The sequence below is a fragment of the Gobius niger genome, assembly GCF_951799975.1.
Source record: "Gobius niger genome assembly, chromosome: 10".
Taxonomy (NCBI): domain Eukaryota; kingdom Metazoa; phylum Chordata; class Actinopteri; order Gobiiformes; family Gobiidae; genus Gobius; species Gobius niger.
In genome coordinates this window covers 24086927-24105171 of record NC_136861.1, presented here as the reverse complement: position 1 = coordinate 24105171, position 18245 = coordinate 24086927, and the positions used below count along the sequence as shown (strand labels likewise).

The following is an 18245-nucleotide window of genomic DNA, read 5'->3' as shown; positions in this document are numbered from 1 at the left end:
TCTATATGGCTAACACCAAACATCCTGCCAAACCAAATGACACAATCTGATCGCGGAGAGAGCTTGCACCGCGACCGAGCCCATGACCCGAGCTGTATAGTAATCCCAGAATTTAGTGACCTGTTTTTGTTATCGAGCCCCCTTTTTGGCGCCTCCCTGTGAGCACACAATGCCTCTTTCACTGGCTTGGGTGCTGACCGAGGCCCCCCGAACCCGGTAGCGACAGAAAAGACCCCCAACCAGTGCCACAGACTTTTGGAAGCCGCCCCTTCATTGGCTGCCAGCCCTAATTTAGGAACTCCAACATATTAGTTAAACAAGCAGATCTGGGGTTGACGTCACCTTCCTCTCAGCATGCATCTGCTGGTGGCTTTCCCCAAAAGCCTTGCTACAGTGAGCAACTGCATACAGTCCAAGAAGCTGCAACAGACTGTACGGATGGTTGCTCCCTTAGTGATTGGAGGAGGAGGTGTATGACAATGTTTTGGTTTTTAGATCAGCCCTTTTTTTTTTTTTTTTAACTAATAAAAGGTTTGAGTAAGCCATTTGTAATCCGGATTGCTTGTTTATGGACTAAGCTACTGGAGTTTACTGAACTAGCACACATATTTGCACCATTAAAAGCAAATCATTTAAGTTCTGCAAAAAAAATCACAGCCAGTCAAATTGCTCCCACATATTTTAGCTCGTGCATTATTATTATTATTATTATTTTTTACATCTTTAAATGCAACGCTGTAGAGGAGGGTGAGCTGGACCGTACACGTCTCTGCTGTCCTGCACAAATGCAACGCGAAGAACTCAGCCAAACCAAACCAATGGCCGTGACAACTCAAATAAGCAACAACACGGGAGGAGGGATGCCCTTGAATATTTCAGCAGTGAAGCAGCTGGAAGGAGACGATTGCAAAAACAAAGCCGCCATTGATGGGGGGAGAAAATATCCTCTTTGCTTTGGTTGAGCGCATAACCCCGCAACGACGACAGAAAACGAGCAGCCGGGGAAGAAGAAGAAGAAGAAGACAGGACACGCACTGATGTCAAAAAAAAAAAAGTGGGCTGATCTGGAAACGTACGGATTCTTCCTCGCACAGCTGTGACCTTAACCTTCGAAATGGTGCAGGTATTTCCGAGGCAGCAAACCGTGGCGTTGCATTTCTGTCGTGTCGTGCAGCCAAAGCGGGTGAATAATCCTACCATGAAGCGATCAGTAGGTTCTCCTCGGCGGCGAAGCCTCTGCAGCCATTTTGTAGTAACTGACCGGGGCCGAGCTCGAGAGACGGTTGAATCCTTGGTAACGGGGGGAGGGGTGGAGCTTGGCCTTGTCATGTGACCTTCAATAACAAAACAAACGGGGCCCGCTCCACCCCCGCCGTTGCCATGGCTACTGCAGCACCTCCGCTGTCTGCGTCCTGTGCGCACAATTTACTGCGCCTAAATATAAACAACTGTCGGCGGGAGTCCATAAACATGCAGAAGGGGTCTAAACATCAACAACAAAATAAAGTGAAATAAAAAATGAATAAAGAGACGCACAGAAGTGGGCTATCTTCTCTTGCTTGTGTAAATCACATTTTGCTTTTAACCTCTTAACCCCCACCTGAACAGTGTTCATTTTGACAACATATTTTATTTTAGTTATAGTTTTGGTCTTTTGACTAAAATGTAATTTAATTTGAGTAGAGATTTAGTTAAAAAAAAGTCTAGTTTTAGTCGACTAAAATTGCATGTCAATTTAGTCAACTAAATTTAAGACTAATTTAGTCGACTTTGCATTTAACATATTCATTATAAACATATTTAATCTTGTTCCTCTGCTTCATGGAGCTGCTCCACATGAACAAAGCTCAGAGCTGATCCTTTGGCAATGAATTTACATGATCTGAGGCTCTTTCAGACGGTCAATAGAAGTTTGGCTGATTTTAGTCTCTCCTTTTCATTTTTATTTAGTCTTATTTTAGTCGACTAAAATATCTGGACATTTTAGTCATAGTTTTAGTCTCATGAGAAACTTTTAATTTAGTTTTAGTCCAATTTTAGTCATCAAAAATATCACTTTGACTAAAATTAAGACTTAATGTTTTAGTCGACAAAATTAACACTGCACCTGAACCAAGTTTGCTTTGCCCAAATCTAAAACTTCTTGAAAAAGGATCGTCAAGATAGCGACAAAGACAAAGAGAAACAAGGATGAAAACGCAACCAAGAAGAATATATATATATTTTTTTTTTAAAGGCACAAAAGCGCAATAAAAAGCAACAAAAAAGTGACAAAACTTAGATGAAATTAAACAGGAAAAAAAAGTGATGACAACACAGCAACAATGCAAGGAAAAAGATCCATTCAGATCAATTTTGTAGGTCTTAGCTTTCAAATGAGGCGTTACACTGATAATTAGGACAATAACGCCACTATTAAGAGAGGACCCACATGCACGATGAGCCATATTACATTATGATGTACTAGTGCAGAAAATGGCTTTTGACATCAATAATATTAAGCTTGTGTGTTTTGCTGGTTGTCTGAATTTGCCCACGTAATATTGTTGTTGGGACATTAACAATTACCCAATCCTTCCAGAGCTATGGTGAGAGGCTGCTTCTCTAAAATAGTGGTTCACAGGGCACCTGGAATTGCAGGGGAAGCCCAGAGCTGTGTCTGGTCAGAATCTGGTCCTAAATGAGCAAACTGAATGGTTAAAAATCATCAAATATGACTGAAAAGGGCTACAGGTGCAGAAAACACTCACATTTCTGTGTATTTATTAGAAATAAATGTTAATTGCAATTATTTTTTACAATGTTGCACATTTATGGGAGCCGTGGTGGTTTTGGAATTGGCTTTGGAGGAAGAAAAAGAGAACCATCATTTGCTGTTGCATAAAGGTAGGCTGGGTGTAAATCTTTGACATACTGAATTAACAGCTGATGAAGTAAATTATATACATTTACAAGGCATTCTTCGGTGTTGTTCATTGACACCTCTTGAATTCACGACCGTATGTCACCTCTCTCAATGAGCCGGATCTGGTACTGGAAATAAATGATCTAATTACTGTAGGCCACTCTAAATAAGGCTCTGGCAGCAATTGCCAAGGCAAATTAATCTGTAGCATCCTATACAGTGAGAAAAAACTATGAATTTATTACAAAGCATAGCAATGGACTCCATGTGTTGACAATTACAAACCCATCTGGAGTTGGCATCATGGGCATATGGATTACACTTTTGCGCACATCTGGATAATGGCCGAGATATGCATTACTGCGATGGTGGCAAAACGCAATTATTGAGTCTAGGAGATGATGGAGTGTGTGAGGAGAGTTGTGGAGAGCGGAGGAGGGAGACACTAATCATGCTGCATGTGATGAATCTTTGTGTCATGGGAACAGATATAAATAATCCATTGCCCAAGTCATTTTCTAATGCTATAGTGTTGTATGCATGGGCGATTTTCTCATATCAACTCAAACATCTTATTCTACATAAAACATTATTAAGACTTGAGAACATGCAGTGAGTCACAAATGTGCTTCATACAGAAGGGCTTGTCTTTATTTCATGCTGGTCCAGGGTTCTCAATACAACTAATAATGGGGGTAATAGCAGGAATAATGTTTGCAAGGGAAACAATAATAGCATTTAACGATAAGAATAATGTGTTAGTCTTTAATTTTGCACTATTTCCCCCAGATGCTCAAAGTTATTACATGTTTCCATTGCGTTTTTCATTCACTCCATACTCGGTGAACACTTAGCCACAGCTGGCCCATCTGCACCAGCAGCTCCTCTGACTTTACCAACACTCACCCGATCAGCTTGATATTTCCACAAAGTCTTCCATCCTGATGCCATGTTATCATTGTAGTGGGGGGCTTATAACTCAGTAGGAGAGACACCGTTTTGGAAATAAATATCCAAACATAAAATAGACAAATGTTTTTCCTGATTTCCTTTCATCTGACCAACATCAAGCACATAACTTTTAGTATTTCACCACTTTTGGACACCTTTATGAGGCAGTAATTTGACCTTAGTTCATATGTGTTGAAAAAGAAGATGTTGAACTTAGTTTCATGTGGATGTGTCCAGCCACAAGTCTGTAAGTCGAAAATTCAGCTGACAGTCACCATAGTTCCCCACACTATAATATTAGCTGCTCACCACCCTAGATTTAAATTACAGGCTGTATAGAATGCTGTGTAGGAATGCAACCTATTCCCAATGACTATAGCTATGTAGTACCCTAGTATTTCCCATGCCTGATGCTCACACATCTCAGTGTAACTTTTCATAAACCTGACCTTGCTGTCTACACTTCAGTCATTATATTGATCAGTGCGAGTCAATACACTTTGGTAAAATTCAATTATAAGCGTGGCCAGCCGACCTATGGGGCAGGGTGCAAAGTTCACCGGTCAGGTTGTTACCATATCAACTCCCGGTCCGGTGGGAAGTGCAGTCGGGTCAATCAAAGTGCCGTTTCAGGGCACGCACTGGGCTGTGAGCAGTAGAAGGAAGAGCACTCGGATCGATCCCGTTAGATGTTTTAAGTGGATTAGAACTAATGATGGCAAATAAATCAGAGCGAAAACTGTGTTAAGAAACCGGTAGGAGCCTAAAATGCTGCTGATAAGAAGTAAGTATTACACAAATTAACTAAACTTAAATGAATTACACTGAAGACTTACTACTTCACTATTACTATACACTACTGCTTCAAAAACAAAAAGTGACGCCTATATCTTCAAATGAAAATGTGACTTTTTTTCTATTATTTATGTTAAGACACACTCCTTCCCCCCATTTTAATACCATAATCAGGAACCGCTCTCTCACTGTTATTGCTTTTATTGTTCTCACATAGACAAAGACTGCACTAATAGTAATTGACTGATGCATCTCCACAATTGACTCCATATATTGTGTACTAACAGGAAGGGAGAGATAAGCAATGGGGCCCTGCTGCTAATCAGACATGAGCCGAGTGGGTGGGCATTAGCCCCCATCCAAGCCGCTGCGTTGATCAGATTTATGGCATACATAAACATAATTGTGCACATTCATGCGCTGGAATTATTAAAATGGACAATTAGGCTCTTCAAACATGCCTGTGTTGTTTAGATCACGACTGGCCATTTTGTTCATCGCCATTTCATCTTTCTGAGTAGTGTGCATGAATTCAAAGGCATGAATTTAGTTTTGAAGATGATAGGGATGGAGGGGAGATTTCGAGAGCTTTGCCAAAGTCATTTAACCACAGTCTCCAAGGTCGAGCCACAGCGACATGAGCCTCTGAGTGATATGATTGTTTGTGTTTTCATTTGAAGAACGATTAAGTCCTTACGGGCGTGATATCAATCTCCTACAACATAATGAGTCCTTTCATGAGACACTTGGTTTAAAATGGGCTCTGGTCAGTGTGAGTGTGTTTATTTGTGACAAATACAAGAATAAATGTACAATGTGGGCGATCGTCTTCTTTCTTCTAGCAACAGGAGTACATCTGGTTAAAGTTCACTTTAACAACTGAATGCAATGCTTTTCATTTATATTTAGCAAATTACATACATTAATCAGTCAGATATTAAAAATAAAATGCATAACTAAAACGCAACAGGTCAACATGGAGCTAATCTGAACCATTTAAGTGGTGCTTTAGTCCTGCTGTGTGCTATCATACAGTAATATAGACCTCTCACATATTCTCTCTCCCTGCAGCATCCACGTGTCAGCGTGATGAATGCCTCCTTCCCACAGATGACCCCTGAGGTCAGTGTAGCGGGGCAAACACAGCCGGGCCGCCTCATTTCCCCATCTACAGCCTGGGAGCCGACTGGGCATAACTCACCTACACAGGTGCCACAGTCTGGGAAAAATGTAATCAAAACGGGTGACAGATGGATTTTACAGAATGTACATATGGTGGAGCTCCTGATTAGATCTTATTTGATCAAAACATTTGCTCCATACAGGAGCAGTGAGTATTTGTAATAATGGCATAGTTTTTGTCAGTAAGGAGTAAGTTGGAATGTTTCACAAATGTACAGTAATTGTTTGCCAACCCTTAATGCACATCTGTAAATACACTCAAACTGTTGTTCTCTTTATCATAGTTTCAATTTCATCTTCTTACACATGTCCTTATAGTCTTATCGTTTTAAATAATTAAATAATAGTTTATTATTTATCTAAAGATTGATTGAACAGAACAAAAATCCTAGTTGTGAACCTGTTCATAACAATGGCCAATAAAACAATTCTGATTCTGATAATCCTCGACCTGCAATTTGATGTGACATAAGTGACATAAGTATATGATGGTTAAGTCCCTTTCTTTGCTGATCTCAGTAACTGATCAGAATCCCTGTTGCCATAACTTTCCTCATTTTGCAGACTTTTGCCCTATCACTTATACCCTCTGAGTCCACCCAAGAGTAAACCAACAAAAAAAAAATACTATTACGATCAAGGTTTGGCTGAAAGGGATCTGTTTAAGCGTATAGTTTCACTGTCTTTCTGCAACACAAAAGCATTAGAATACTCCTAAAAGCCTGCACTCCCTCATGTGTTTGCCATGGCACATGCCTGTACATTGTCCACACACGTAGGCTATGCTGTAACACAAAGACAGTGCCAGAGCCCTAATGAATACCGCAGCAGCAGCAGCATCCTCTCGCTGGAGAGATCCTATCTGGGCCAAAGCATCAATCTTCCTGTCAGCGCTGCAGAAAAGCCCTATCTGCCCCTTGCTATCATAAACAGATTTATTATTCATGAATTAGCATTATTGTCCACTTAATTATTCAGCAGGTCTTAATTATCCACTGATTATCTATTCCAGGTCATAGGAAATTATATGAGGAGAAGATAACGTTGTTTTAAGAGTTTTGTCGCCTCGGTCACGACGTAGTGCCTTGAGTTATGATGAGTGCTTGGGAATGGGATTTTTTATTATTATTGAAGAAATATGCAACAGTGCAGAAATGGAAACAAATACATAGGCACAAATTACAGAAACTGATGACTATTAAGAAAAGCAACACACATAATATATTTTAGTTCACAATAAGTTTTGAAGCACACTGCATTCCCCCCCAAATCAGTTCAAACAGGAACTAACGCTATGGCAGGTTCACCTCAGCTCGCCCCGTCCCACAACAGAATACCTCATCTTTACTAGTCCGAGCACATACGCGCCACAGAGGGCCAATGAATCATTCAGAGCAGCACACAATGCCCTGGAGAGATGGAAGAGAGAGAGAGAGGGAGAGAGAGAGAGTGAGGGAGAGACGAGCAGTGGTACAAGTGGAGGAGCAGACGAGACAGAGGAGGGTCGTGACGGGCAAAGGCGGCTTCACATACAACATTTACAACATGGTCGGGACAAGTGTTAGATGAATCCAAATCATCTCATTGAGAAGTGGCTCTTAATATTACGATACTAAATCCTCTGGCTAAGATGAATATAAAGCCAATTCAAAAGTGTTGCATGTTTTATCTTGATGATTGAAAAAGAGTGTGCAGTGATTTGTACAATAGCAATCCTCATGTGTTCTATGCAGAAGCCATTGCAAATCACCTTCATTTATCCAGGCATGGGACCATAACAAAACCACATTTTCTCACACTGTTTCTAATGAACTTGGCACATGCATGATCTTAAAATGCCGCTGATGGTTAATGTTGGGAGGAATTTTGGGTTTAGCAGCACATGACAAATAACGTGCAGTAATCCCCCGTGCAGCCCACAGAACAGCCTCTCATTAATGTCGGAAAGTACCTGGAAGTCGCAGGTAAAAAGCTTCCTCGTTCGTAGCCTTTGGGGTAATCATAAGCTGTGGTCATGTGACAGGTGCTTTTCAAAGGCCTCAGACATGAATGGAATCTGGAATTGAAGGTTTTCCAACAACCTGCTGGGCAAAGTGGCCAAAAAAAAAAAAAAAAGTGAGACGCTAAGCTGCTATTACTCGAGCCGCATGGCCCCAGCATGACAAGCCTCGCATTTACATAAGGGAAGGGGCCACGAGTGCTCCTAAATCCCCCATTACCGCTCTTTGCACCCTTCAAAAGCACCCTTTTTCCATCTCAAGGGCCAAGAGTGTTTTTCTGCATTAATGCTTCCACTTATGTCAGCCCCTCTCACACTCACCAGTGTCTTTGATGTCTGCAGTGCTGGTCCATTTCCATGTCTCTGTGTGTCTGAGGAGCTGTTAACTTGACAAGATTTGCTTTTAGAATCGTCACACTATAATCAGGGATAACTGCAATTAAAAGAGTTGGTTGGTTTATGGTTACAAACATAGTGAAGGCCATGGCAACACTTATTGAGTAATTAAATGTTGGCTTACCACGGCTGCAATCTTTCCATTAGTCAATATGCATTCATTGATTCTTGCAGTAGATGTGAATTGCACGGTGGGACGGTAATGCCTTGACTGAGTTACTTTTCTTGACAGCAGACCTTCAGTCGGCCACCGTCATTTTCTGTGACACATGAGCCAAAGAAGGCCGGTCTGAAGTGCAATATCCCTGACGTCTCTCTTGCTCCTCTCGGAGAGTTGCTAAGTACAGTGATCAGGTGCCGGAGGAGTCTCTGCGCTGGGGGTTTGCAGAAAGCAGTTAACTCGCCCCCATAATCCTCGCATTGATCTGCACTCCCCAGCTGGGCCAAAATCGATACAGGCAATAAAGCCAGGGCAGTAGAAGCAGAGCAGAGGAGCGCCGGGGGAACTGTGAGGAGGTGTGTGAGGTGTCCAGAGCAGCTGTAGGTGATGGGGAGCCAGGGCACAGGACCATGCAATATGTACAATTGGACCTGACATGAGTGGGCTGCCCACAGTGTTTGTAGGAGGTACAGTGCCCTCTGGAGGTTATATAGCTATGTCTTTAATATTGTTATCAGGAAGTTCTTGAGTGTATGACTGGGACCTACGTTCATGAGCCTTTGCTTTTTAGCCACAATATGATAGTTAGTTAGTTAGTTATTCACGTTTGCAGGTTTTTAATATAATTAAAAAAAAAAAACTACTGATGGGTATGTGTATGCTAATCTATTATACAACAAAACCACGATATAACACAACCTAGATAGAGAATGTGTCTGAAATATTTTAAGTTTCTTATTGTGTAAAAATCTATACACTGTATGTATAATTTCTATTGGCTCAAAGAGATACTGGTCCAAATATAAATGTACCAGTGTTTGGCTCATTGGCTTATGTGAATGTCAAGGTCTGTTTACAACAATTGATTCTTTAAAGTTTACATCTTTTGTATATTCATTTCAATTGTAAAGCCATACAGGACAAAAAGATAAAGGGCCCGAGCTTCCGCCTGCGTTCTTTTCCTCATTCATATCGCGCTGCTTTGTGTTCTTCCTTTAGCATTACAGGCTTTTATACGCTCTATCAGGATAAACTAAATACTTTATTTATCCCACCGTGAGTTAAACACTGTCCCAAGAGAAAGAGATGTACAGCCGTTTAAAAAAAAAAAAAAAGGGTTTATTTGGTAGGGACAGTGCAAGTTAATGAACAAGCCACACCGGATTGTAGCTTTTGGGCTAATTTCCATCCGTCGTCCCCCATGCGCACTCTCAAACACCCTGGCCTATTGTACATGTTTTTAGTGGTAGGGGAAACCGGAGTACCCGGAGGAAACCTACACAGACACGGGGAGAACATGCAAACTCTACACAGAAAGGCCCCGTCCTTGGTGGGAATCGAACCCGGACCTTCTAGCTGTGAAGCACAAGCACTAACTGCTGTGCGACCGTGCCGCCTACTCGGCCGTAATTGTGTTAACGTGACCCAAACAAAAGCATGTGTTCACCCACACTCTCACAACCCCTCACCCTCGCTGGCCGCGGAATCTGGTTGAAGAAAAAAGGTTGTTCTGTGTAACATTGCCATAGGACATGGGTGTTTGTCTAGCCCACTTAATACTGGAGCTGCAAGATCTCACAGAGTGCTCCTACCAAGCGCAGAACGCTATAGTCTGCATTTAGAAACACATGATTGGTCCCAAAGTGTGTGAGTCATTGGTATCACAATAGCCATATGTGAGATGAGCCCACTTCTAAATGCAAATAGGCCTATAAACATGAATTAAAAGTGAAGGTTTATAATTTACTGTATATCACATGTTGCTAATTATTTGTCATCTGTGTCTCCAAGCGTTTAGCGAGGTGCGCGCTTCACAAAATTACAACTGAGTCAAAAGTGGTGTCCCCTAAATTTCGTTATTTACAGGCTGAAAATGACATTGCACAGAGCTCAATCAAATTCATGAGAGAGTAGAGAGTATTAATGGAAAAAATATCTGCTCTGGTTGGAAATGCTTCAAACCTGTCTGAATGCTCTTAACAGGGAACGTTGTTCACCTTTCACCGTGGAATGTGGAGAATTAAAAAGCCTCAAAGCCAAAAGCATCTGAACTCATTCTGAATGCACAAATGTAAAGATTCATTCAAGGAAGCATTTCATCATCAAGTAGCCATTAAATCAGTAATAATAGTGAAATAACATGCAAAATGTAAAGCAGTTTTATTAGGAAGAGGGATATTTTGCATCTCTTCATTTCCTTGAACTATTGCTTACATATATTTACATGGGAAAACGATATGAAAATGTACAGTGATCACGTTTATTGGACTTTACACACAATATAACAAATATACTGATTCTTGCACATCATTTAAAGAGGAAGCGGGGGATGTTTAAAAATCGCCCTCTCAGCCCCAGACTCCTATGGGAATTTCTCTGTAGAAGTTCAGGGCACCAGACAGACAACCGAGACACGACCCCTGACCTTTTGGCCTCCCAGGATTTGATCAATAACCAATACACAAGCTTCCTCCTATAAATCATCACCTGCTATTAACATGGTCAGACCCATATTAATATAAAAGCCTTACTGCTGGTGAGAGTCATTTCATTTGGACCATAATAGGATTATTGTCTTGGCTCCTGTGTATTTGAGTATCATATTGAACCTATACACAGAATGTTGCAAAGTGTATATATATAGTCTTTTCAAGGAGCCTATTTACAAATTGATGTATTTGCTGTACAGACAGTTAAATAGAGAGACAATCTGATTTTTATAATGTCTTGAACAAAAATACTTATCCTATGCTTTTGCTTTCTTTAATGTTATTCATATTGAAGGTGTCTGGACAGCTGTTCCCTACATTGTCACTTCCTCATTTCCACATTTTCTGCTGTCCTCTACCTTCTGTTACCTTGATAGGTGCTCTGCTAATGCTCAGACTGAAGTCCTGGCTTAATTGCTATTTTGTTTACCTCTGCTATAAGCTTTGCATTCTAATCAGAGCCATTCTTCCGGTATAGGCCGTTTGGTGGTGGAGATCCCAGGTGTGTGGTGAAATAGACTCATAAAAACAAGCTTAAACGTGGCCAAAGTGCGGTATTGACTGAGACAGTGGTGGTGGGCAGCCTCCAGATGGGGCACAATCATAGTGAGCTATGGCTCCTCTCTGCCTGATCAAACGGGCGCTCCGCGGGGAGGCATGGGGGATACTGAGCCCACCTGTTCTCTGCATCACACGCGTTTAATCTGCAGCCTCATCTCAACTCAACAGTCAAAACAATGTAAAAAGTCAAAGTCATCACTTGTAAAAATGCTTATGCACATTTTTACCTGCAGTGTAGGTGCTCATGGTGAATCATGCCCCTCATGACTGGAGTAAATCTGGAGTTGGTGTGCTCATTTTTTGGGCAGCTCTAACGTCAGTACAAAATAGTTCATTGTGTTATCGTATCGCAATATTTGATGATGCAACATCAATATCACGAGATGCCATAATAGATCGCATTATGACTCTTCCATGAGATTTACACATTTTTTCCGAAACAAAACAATAATTACACAAAATTAAACAATGTGGATTTTCTAAGCGGATAAAAAGGGGAACTATATTGTAAGGTGTAATGATACTAGGAGTAGTTCCACATCCGTGCAGTAACATCTTCACTTTACGGTGGCCTATTCCTTTATTTTAGTTGAAAATTAAAGGTGCATTATGCAACTTTTTTATGCGGAAAAAAAAGTCAATATTTATGCGTATTTGACCTTGTAATGACCCAGCCTTACTTTTGATAATGATCTCTCAGCGCTTCAGGGTTAATTGTTTTATAGGTTTTCTGGTGAGAGGGGGTGTCAGCAGTGAAAACTTTCCAAACGACGGATCCTGGAGCGTCCCCAAGACGACTGTGATGGAAAATAAAGACGCCATGTTAACCAGTGATACAGCCGCTGGGTAAGGTCAAATTTGCACAGAGATCAACTTTTTATTTTCCACATAAAAAGGTGCATAATGCACCTTTAAAGGCACTGTACTCTATCATTTCTTTCTTGTAATTGCCTTGTGTATGAATTGTGCTCTACAAATAAACTTGCCTTGCCTTGCCTAGTAATGGAACAATACATTTTTGTCCTCCTTTAGTATATTGTAAAAAACACTGCATGTCCAATTATAAAGCATTTATATCAATTTTATGAACTTAAAGGAATTAAATTGTTTATTAAAGTATTGCAATTACTGGATAGATAGACAGACAGACAGATGTTATGAAAAGCAAAATCTCTCCTTTCTAAAACTGAAGCATGTCTTTGTTCAATTTCATGACAGATATTGAAAATGCAGGCCTATTTGTACCCCATTTCTCGCTCAAGTTCTTTTCCACAGCACCTTGTTGCCCTTCCATGCCCACTGCCCTTCCTAAATTATAATCACTTCCTTTTTAATCAGGTGGAGGCAGTATTAGGCTCGTGCGAGTGTGTGTGTGTGTGTGTGTGGATGGGGCCGGTGCAGATGTTAGCAGGTAGTGGGGTCTATTCTGCTTCTGGGTAATTAGATTGATTAAAGCTGAGGCCGTGCTGCAGACGCGAGGACAGCCTGTGGGAAATGGAGATGGATGGAGCGGAGCTGCTGAAGCTACGAGATAGGAATGGTGAACAGACCAGTGGGTAATCCCTGTCTATTGTATGGGAGCTCCGGGCAGGAGTCGGGCTTTGTTTTTCAGTGCGACGTTATTTGCTGAACATGGTAAATTTGGACTCATTAATTATTTAGATGTCATTAGTTGTTCGTAGAATCCACATTTTGATGCAAGATGTTCACCAATGTATGTGTGTGTGGGACAGTGGATTTTAATTAGCAGATTTTTTTTTAGCCACAATCTGGCATTGTCCCGGGCCAAATACACTCATAATATTTCACTTTACTCAATATTTGGCACAAACTTACAGGGCTAATCATCTGTCTTTAATGTGGCAAGCAAAGATTTGATCATAGTTTCATGAATGGGCGTGAGACAAAAGGCAGTCGTGACACTTAGTTTAGTTGAATTCATCAGTAAATATGTTAATGACAGTTTTCCTTGAAGAAATATTAAAAGACACCATTCATTTATATTCAGACTTGAACGCTTATTCAAATTGCACATATTCTTTGTATAGATTTTGTAATTGATGCTACATTTCGCTAAATGACATGAGTGTGATCTCGCTCCCTCATTGACAATACAGACTAATTAAAATGGGTGCTATTCATATTCATGGCTGATTAACTAAACGAGATGGTGTCTCCAAAGTGGGCAGCTCTTAATTAAGATGAGCAATTTCAGTGGGACAGTTTTGTGAGGACGGTGTCAAACATGCACAATGTTTTGTCATCTGTACTGGGTTGTTATTGGTGTTGAGGACGTTTCGCCTCTCTCCTCAAGAGGCTTTGTCTGCAAACCAACAATTCTTTAGCCTCAAGCTGAATATATACCAGAAGAATGGGTTGTGCCAATACCCATACACTGTAAATAAAGAATGGACTGAGGGCACGTGTGGCTTCCCCCATAGCGTTCAGGGCTAGCTGAAGCTTCTTCATGCTAGCAATTTGGCTGGATTTTGAGAGCCAGCTTCATTATTTAAAATAGGCTGAAAATAAAACTGGTGAAAGGATAACAGTAGGATGATGTGGCACATGTTAAGACAAACACTGTGAGGTATGAATGACAAGCCTGTGTTCAATAATGTCTTGAAGTCTATGGGTAAATGCCAGCTAGATCAGTATATCCAGCCTGCTGCTATAAAAAGTCAGTCTGCTGACGAAGCCTCTTGAGTGAGAACCGAGAAGCACGTAAAACTAAAACAACTCATTCCAGATGAAGGACAAAGAACCTTTGTCTGTGATACAATATTATAAATAATTACAAATCATGGAAAATGATGGCGGCACGATACTGCAGCGGTTAACGTTTGTGCTAAAAGGTTTGATCCCCAACCAGACAGGGCCTCTCTGTGGAGTTTGTATGATCTCCCATGATCTATGTGTCGGCAAAGCTTCCTTTGGGTACTCCGGTTTCCCCTACCACTAAAACATGTACAATGGCAATCCTTCAGCCAGGTGGTTCTGACCATTAGCCTAGCTCCACGTCTGGAGATGGGTCCTCACTGCTCCTACAACCTACAGCCCCAGCGGCATTTTAGGATGGGTCAAATGCAGGGAACAAATTTCCCTACGGGATCAACAAAGTATCGCCTACATTAAACCTTAAATACTGTAAGTAAAATACTATTAAATGCTACAAACACATTTACAGCTAGATATTTGCAGTAGAAGTACTTTCTTCAGCTAGTAGCAGTACAGTGGTAGAAATAATAAATAAAAGAAGTCACTGACTTCCATCCATACATGAATGTTTTAAAGCAGGTTAATACTGTCTTTGCATTCCCCTGGAAAAGGTCTATAAAAGCCTTGAGATCCCCACAGGGACCATCTCTGTCCCAGTCGCCCAGTGTCACCTTACATATAGTGTCCTCCTTCATAACATCATTACAGCTCCAAACCAGATTACTGCTCCTCTGTGTGCCTGTGTGAATGCGTTTCTACAGCATTTAGGCGAAGGGCACTATCTGTCAAACCGTATCGGCCACTGAAGCTCGTCAAACCCTAATCCACTTGTTGGTGCAGTGTATAGATTACCTCTGTGTAGACTAATGGATAAGCGGACGGACACAGGAGAGCCAATGTTGATTCAAGGACTTGCGTAAAAGATGTGTTACATGGCCACAGGAAATTGCGAAGCTCAAAATAGAAAGTGTAAAGCAACTTGAAGAAAGGAACATTGATTTATGAAGTTGCCATAGGTCCATTAGATCAACAATTCATGATTACGGTTTTGCCCTGTTTGGTGTTTTGGATCCTGCAATCATCCTCATACACTTTGGATTTTATAGTTTAGATGAAAATACAATAATGTCAACTTCATCTGCCTTGCAATTTGGTGACAGTACCTCTTCTACATTATAAACCCTTCTTCTGATCCAAGACTTGTGTCATGTTTTATTTATCCATGTGTGATTGAAAGCTTTGCACATAACAATAAGGGCATTTTGTACTTTTCCATTGTGATTTGTTGCAAGGCTATGAACAAGTGTCATGCCATCAGCTATAGTGGCTGCTAATGTGGGGAATAAAATGCATGATAAATGTGCCTGATCTGTCCTCAGTATCAAATTGTATAAAAATATGTATTCTGATAGCTTTTACACGTGATGTCTTCTGGATGCAAAGGTAAAGTACCTGTATAGGACTCACACCTCTTTACATGCTCAACTACATTTTCCAATTATGAGCCCTGGAGAAAGCTTTTAAAGTCTTTGCATTGACACACGCTCCCCTTATTGTGCGCTGTGCACTCGTGTGGAAAATGAATTTCTCGATCCATTGTCCCATCACCTCTGTCCTTCCACACACCTCCGGTACAGACATACAACGCAGCGGCAGCATGCTCCACAGCTTCATGTATGCAATAAAGAACAAATGCTTCATATGTACATTTAACACATTTGGGTTTGGACAGTTTGGGATGTTATACATAGAAAACAAGTTCTAAATTAGAGTTTATACAAGGCTAAAGAAGCTACTACAAAGCAAGTTTGGAAGAGAAAGGCATTTGGGGGTGCATGAAGACATAATAAGGGCCTTTAAAGGGCCTTTCGCACTAGAGGTGACCGATCCTTCCAGGCTGTTGCTCCCAGGCTCTGGAATGATCTTCCACCCTCTTTGCGCTCTATTGACTCTGTTGATTCTTTCAAAAACGAACTTAAGACACATTTATTTGTTCAAGCTTTTAATTAGCTACTTTTGGGCTGCTATGATTTCTGTGTTGTTTTGACCCCTTTTTATATTGTATGTAATTTCTGCTTTTACTGTGTTGTAAAGCACTTTGTGGCCTTTGCCTGTGAAAGGTGCTATATAAATAAAGATTATTTACTACTTACTTACTTACTAAAGGAATAGGTCACCGTTTTTGCATACTAGTTTAGACGAGATACGCACTTGTGTGGTCATTACGCGTGCGCTCAGTCACGCAAAAAAAGATGTTGTTTGCTTCTCCTCCTCTCCTCTTTTGACCCAAACAGGGTGAAGTTAGAAGCGACCGAGCTCTTCAACGTTTCCCCTCTAAGTTAATATGGTTACGTGAGTACAGTTAGTTACACAAAATTAAACATGTCGATTTACAAAGCGGATGAAAAGGGGGACTATGTTGTAAGGCGTAATAACACCTTAGGAGCACGTCGACGTCCGCGCAGTAACATCTTCACTTTACTTGCGTGGAAAATGAAACAAAACCTGGAAGCTGCCCATTGGGATCGGTAACACACAGAGATGGATGAAAGCCTTGGACACAAGTGCTTGCTAAACACATTTTAATTGCCGTCATTTCTCCAACTTTTTGAGACCAATGACAAACGCGTGCAACTGGTTTAATTACTCACATTAATAGCCACTGTTCTCCTCCTCAGCCTGTCGCACTCCCCAGCCCTCTTTCTCTTCACGCTTAATCCTTCTAATTCAACACCTACATTTCCCCGAGTTCAAAATTGGCTTCCCCCCCCTTTCTCCATTCACACACTTATGTAATTTGCATATGACTTTTAATTAACAGCGAGTCTGATTTGCATACGGCCTGGGAATTTGCGCATACAATTTGGGCGGCTCCTTCCCCCCTCCCCCCGCCGCACTGTCTGAGAGCCTGGCACGGTGCCAAGCGCGAGGGATAGAAGGGTGTAAGCTGGTATTAGGGAGGAGATAGAGATAAAGAATGGAGGGAAGGATGGAGGAGGTGAAGTGTCTGACAACAAAGGGATCTGCGCAATTGTAGTGACACCTATACATGCGGGAATATGTGCATTTTGGACAGCACTATTTCCATACTCATTAGTTTGGTGTTGTTCTCACCCATGTCCAGGCCAGCCAGTGCACTGTGCTTGGACATATGATTTGCTGAAGAGACAGAGGGAAATATGAGCACGAGATGAAAACGTGTCTGTATTGTGCACATGGTCACATTACAGAGCTACTGAATATTCATATACATTAATTATGAGAAGATGTAATAACAGTGAGTAGCCTCATGGTGCGCTGTGCTCAGACATCATCCATCACAATAAAGGATGACCACAAACCATAACTAATCTGATCTGCTAATGCCACTCCCATACTGCCTTTATGTGGGAGATGGTGAGACTTGTATATTGTAGCCAGATATAAAGGGCATCGTAGGATAGAGATAACTGGCTTTTAATGACATGGAAAAATATGCAATAAATTAATCTGTTGTTTTAGCCTCTTAACTGAACTGAGCACATTTTCTCCAGTTTGGCTTTACCCAAATCTAAGAAATTCTTGAAAAAACGAGCGACATAATGGTGACAAAAATGAGACGAAAAGAAGGATGAAAACACAGCAAAAAAAAGCAACAAACACGCAAAAAAGCAAAGAATAACAGTAAAGTGCCAAAAAATTGATGAAAATGAAACAAAAATGTGACGATAATGTGACAAAAATAAGATGAAAATGTGACGAAAATGTGACAAAAATGTGATGAAAATGAAACAAAAAAGTGACAAAAATGTGACAAAAAAATGAGGAAAATTTGATGAAAATGTGACAAAAATGCCACAAAAGAGCAACAGAAAAGTGGCAACAGAGTGACAAAAAAAGCAAGGGAAAAGATCTGTTTAAATGGCTTTTGTAGGTCTCAAATGAGATGTTACACTGGCCTATTAGGCTGTAGGCTTCTGGATTTGGGTAAAGCTGAACTGGAGAAAATGCAAAGTTAAGAGGTAAAAAAGTGAAACCTGACTTTGCACAAGCGCTTTACTGCATAAATCGTAAACCAATCTTTCCAGTGTCCCAGGATGTGCTAAATGTATG

The 18245-nt window shown here is 40.9% G+C and overlaps 1 protein-coding gene across 3 annotated transcripts in view; it reads right to left on the bottom strand.

The window, feature by feature from the left end:
* Nucleotides 1–1443, bottom strand: part of LOC306968691 (trinucleotide repeat-containing gene 6C protein-like) — a 41349-nt gene extending 39906 nt beyond the window's left edge. Inside the window, exon 1 of one of the 3 annotated variants that reach the window (XM_079564162.1) lies at nt 1077–1443. In XM_079564162.1, coding sequence (XP_079420288.1) covers nt 1077–1329 — 253 coding nt within the window. In that variant the 5' untranslated portion in view covers nt 1330–1443. The remainder of the gene's footprint in view (nt 1–1076) is intronic. The other 2 variants (XM_079564161.1, XM_079564163.1) reach the window with 2 other exon arrangements.
* Between the last annotated feature and the right edge of the window lie 16802 nt (nt 1444–18245).